Raw genomic sequence first — 4,572 nt, forward strand, 5'->3', positions numbered from 1 at the left:
CTTAGATGACCTATTATCTAATATATAGGCCAGTCACTCAAAGTTTGTTTATTATTTCTTTTTTTACGAAAAGACTGCAATGTACATTTTGTAGAGTGAAATCTTATATAAAACTAAAGACCTAGCCTAACCTAGCCTAACTAAAGACCTTACATCCAGCTTTGCTATATTAAAATCTCGTATTAAGCTGTATTTGGTGCTTATCCGGCCCATTATAGCCATAATTACATACATTAATCATTCAAAAACAACGACCTTCGATAAAGAATGTTTATTTGGCGAAGATGTGTGTTCGAGGAACTCTAGTTCTTTCATGTTCTTGTCAATTTTCTTGTCTTTATGTTCAAGTTGTTAACGTTGTTACTATTATACAGGTCACATTTAATTGCGCAATTGCTCAAACAGGAAAACATTAGGAAAACAGCAGTAAATAGCAAGCCCGATAAAAACAGCATCAAACGCGTCAAAAACAACCACAGCCGAACCACTGCTTTGACAGTGAGCTGCACATTGATTGTTCAATAGATTGGTGGTATATGTATTATCCGTATGTACATTGACATTGACATCCATACCGTACTCAACACAGTACTTATCCCCGGCAAAAAGATAGTGCAAACGAAATCTTGAAACTATTTGTCTTGTTGCTGCTATCACTACGGTACCACCATTTGTTTAAACGATAAAGCCTGCGAGGCTTGAACTTCCTGTCTGATGGGTTAATAAGCTGCTTTAAGATCATATCGTGAATGTCTTTGAGCGTCATAGTAGCCGCATATTCAATTCATCAGTCCATTAATTCTACGTTTACCAATCAGCATGTTACATTGTTTAGTGTGCGATAATATCGATAGTATTACATGTATATCCGCATATTGACATGAGCAATCAGCGTCCAAACAACACAGTACTTTCCCGCGGTAGAAATTAGTGAGACCAAAATGTTAAACCTAACAGTTAAATGTATTCACCTTGGTTGTTGTATCATGACTGCCATTTGTACACCATTTGTTAACACGTAAAGCCAGCGAGGCTTGAACTTTATTGTGTGCTGGTAACGTGATCTTTAAAACCATTCGAGTGACGCCTTTGTTGCACCGTGGCAGAAACAGTTTGACTGCCGGGGGTTGATCTAATACGTATACGTAAGTCGGGAAGATTAAGGTGTTTTGAATATTAGAAACGTTATTTTCTAAAGACATCCAGCTCTGTATAGTTGAATGCGAGACTAGATTCTCACCTGATGAACCATGATGTGAGCATGCCCGTGGGATTATGGGAAAGGGGGTTCCCCTTACATCACCTTTGTGGCGCAGCAGTAATTTGCACGGTTGGAGGCTCTTTAACTCAGGAAAATTTCACTTTAGATAGTCAACTCCCTTTAGTCGCGACTTCTACAATGATCGTCCAGATGAATTTCCGTCGCTTCCTTCTCGTCTTGGCAATCGTGGGGGTAAGGAGAATTATACCTATTATAGGAGCTATCTAACTTGCTACCCAAATCACTGCTTTTCATATACAGCTGTGACCATGATGTCTTCTTGTGATGATTACAGCCGTTGACCCTGGTCGTGATTGGACAGCGTAACGTACCATGGAATAGCAAGGATCAAAAGTATTTTAATAGTATTGTTAAGCAGCACAGCACAAAAGTAGCCACAAATGCACTGAGGTAGATAGCTCAGTCGATAAGTGTTTTCTCGAGAACCAATAGCAAGTCAATTTTATTCTGAAAAGTACGTACTCTGGGTGCATGTCACGTAGTCCTATACAGTAGGAAATTGCTTTTTAACATCTTTCTAACATTTTTCGAGGAAAACTTACTCTTTTATCTACTAACAAACTCTTGACTGTTTCAGAAAGACGAAGATGAGAGGCACGATGCTAAATAAACAAAAACAACAGTCATGATCAGACATGTACAAGTAACGATTTGTCCAATCGGTGACCACTTTTTAATAGATAATTTTTCCTAAAGAAACAAGTCTGCTGTGACCACCTGTCCCCATAAAGCGGATTTTATCGGTCCCATGAGTGGTCTTCTTTGACAGTTTTGGCTACAAGAACTTAAAATGTACGTGGGCAGCTTACAATTGTAAATTCCAGCCATCTTGCCTTTCCATTTTCGTACTAGCAGAAACCTTAAGCTTGTCAATCTTTCACGTCAGCGACTGGAATGTAGTTTAAGGTAAAACATTTTTGACATCACAATTTTGGTGTTGTGCTGTGGTACGTCTTGTCGCATCAATGCACAATTGAATACATGTACAGTTGCTGCTGTGTATACTAGTATGTACATGTAGTGCTTGAATCATACCAATATGCCTGGATAGCATAGTCCACTTATGCCACACATATGCTATTCCTGCAAGTTGCTAGTGTGTTTATCATAGTCTTGTCTGAAGTTTGACAATCTCATGCTTCAAAAATAATTTGGTTGCTTCTGTACATTAAAGAGTAAACAAAGAGCTTAACTTACAAAAGACAATAGAGTTTCATGTTTTACTCTACCTGCCTAGGTCACTGGCATTTAATATCAAAACCACTTATCTTTGCATGCAATGTAAGTTGCGTCATGCATGACACTTGTGTGAAAAAACATGGGAAATCATACTCAACTTTAAGTATTATTACTTCAATCTCTTTCACATGTGATTTGGTAAAAGCATGACTCACCTTTTATTACTGTATATTTGTTCTTGGTAACATTACACATTTCTATCTCCATATGATATAAATGTGCATAATGTCATATCGAGATATTTGACATTGGAAATGCCATGGTTTCTTAATTTGTAGTATGCAACATGTTATTATGTAGTTTCCATACTGCTGTGCTTATCAAGTTTTTTTAACAAAGTCTTTCAACAATCCTGGAATATCATCAAATAAATTATATCGCATTGCATAGTAATATTCATGTAACATATTGGGTAAGATCACGTATTAAATGATGAAGAAATACATGCTGCTGTTTGGTGTACATGTGGCCCAAAGTAATGAAATCACTTGTTTTCAGGGACAATTTGCTCCTGCATTGCCCAGCCAGACCTGTGTTGCAGAACTGGAATATCGTCACAATGGAAGATGCTGTGACCTTTGTGCACCAGGTTATGTTCTACATCATTTTTAGTAGAGTAGTAGAGTTCTTCTGGCGCTGGTAGGAACGTCCAGTTCCAATTTAGGTCTGGTACTTTTCTAGTAGATTATTTCCTCAGCTTTTACATGGTTTCACTGTCATACATGTACATTGATATACACCTTATGGCAATGTTCAATTTTCAAGGAGCATGGCAAGATACTTTCTTGACAGCTATGCTGTACTGTATAGATAAGTGTAAGAAGAATCAAGATCATATCAATTCCATGTTTTGCATACTGATCAACATGCATGAAGTTTTGGGTATGGCAAATAGTCCTGTTGAGAAACTTTTCCATTAAAATTGCTGTGCATCTTTATAAATTTGTAGACTGCAATATATTTCTTAAAACACATTAGCAAGCAAATTGGAAAAATGAATCATAACAAGCTGCCCACCCTATAAAATTACTAAATGAAAAAAATCATTTACAGGTTACTACAAAGTAAAGGACTGCACCAGGAATCATCAAACAGAATGTGCAAGATGTGCAGATGGCTACTATTTGGAGCATCCAAATTTTGAGTCAGGGTGCCGACGTTGTACAAGGTGCTCTTCCAGAGTCCGCATGGAACAAAAGATGCCCTGCCTCAAGGACCAGAACAGAGTGTGCCAGTGCATGAAGGGTTACTACATCCCCCCGGGACAGGTGATGGAGGTCTGCATCAAACACATGAAGTGTCCACCTGGTGAAGGAGTAAGCAGAAGGGGTAAGTGTTGTACTAGTATTAAAGGCAGCTGCATCATATCACAATCTACATGTATATACATGTAATACAATTATACCTCTTTCTTGTACATGTATATTGATTATTATCTATGTGTTCTTCATGAGAAAGAAACCTATTGCTGGATGGGGAAATGAGCAATCATACTGATACTAGTCCAGTGCTGTGAAACAATGTACACATAACGTTACATGTATGTGTAACAACATATTTCTCACACGAACAGGTACACCACTATCAAACACAGTTTGCAGGCCCTGTGCACATGGAACGTTTTCAAACAAAAGATCTCCGAGGCAGAAGTGCCTGCAATGGACTGAGTATGTATCTTTTAACTGAATTGTCATGATAATCTTGTTATATCAACTGTGCCAATGCCTCTGTCTCCACATGTCAACTATTGGTATAAGCCAGATTAGACCTAACATATTCAAATGTCTGATCTTAAAAGTATCAACAAGTACAGTACTAAAAAAATAAAACCTAGTACAGTAAACTGATGACAAGGTAATGCTTGGCAATGTCCCTGCTGTGAGTATAATGAGCAATGTGTGTTCCTAGTTTATCCGATGTTAAATTGGAAAGTATGATTTTTTTTTCTTTCTTCATATTACTGCTGTCATTTTTTCAGCTGTGCACATCTAGGTAGAGAAGAACTGGAGTCTGGAACATCAGAGCAGGATGCTGTATGTGGAGACAAGCTG

General features: G+C 37.9%; 1 protein-coding gene across 1 annotated transcript in view; it reads left to right on the top strand.

The window, feature by feature from the left end:
- Positions 1 to 1,321: 1,321 nt before the first annotated feature.
- LOC118431173 overlaps positions 1,322 to 4,572 on the top strand; it is a gene marked incomplete in the record, with an annotated part of 6,490 nt that continues 3,239 nt past the window's right edge. Inside the window, 5 exon segments of the mRNA XM_035842291.1 lie at positions 1,322 to 1,453; positions 3,020 to 3,110; positions 3,575 to 3,850; positions 4,095 to 4,188; positions 4,500 to 4,572. Coding sequence (XP_035698184.1) covers positions 1,400 to 1,453; positions 3,020 to 3,110; positions 3,575 to 3,850; positions 4,095 to 4,188; positions 4,500 to 4,572 — 588 coding nt within the window.

The sequence above is a fragment of the Branchiostoma floridae genome, chromosome 14 (genome assembly GCF_000003815.2).
Source record: "Branchiostoma floridae strain S238N-H82 chromosome 14, Bfl_VNyyK, whole genome shotgun sequence".
Lineage (NCBI taxonomy): Eukaryota > Metazoa > Chordata > Leptocardii > Amphioxiformes > Branchiostomatidae > Branchiostoma > Branchiostoma floridae.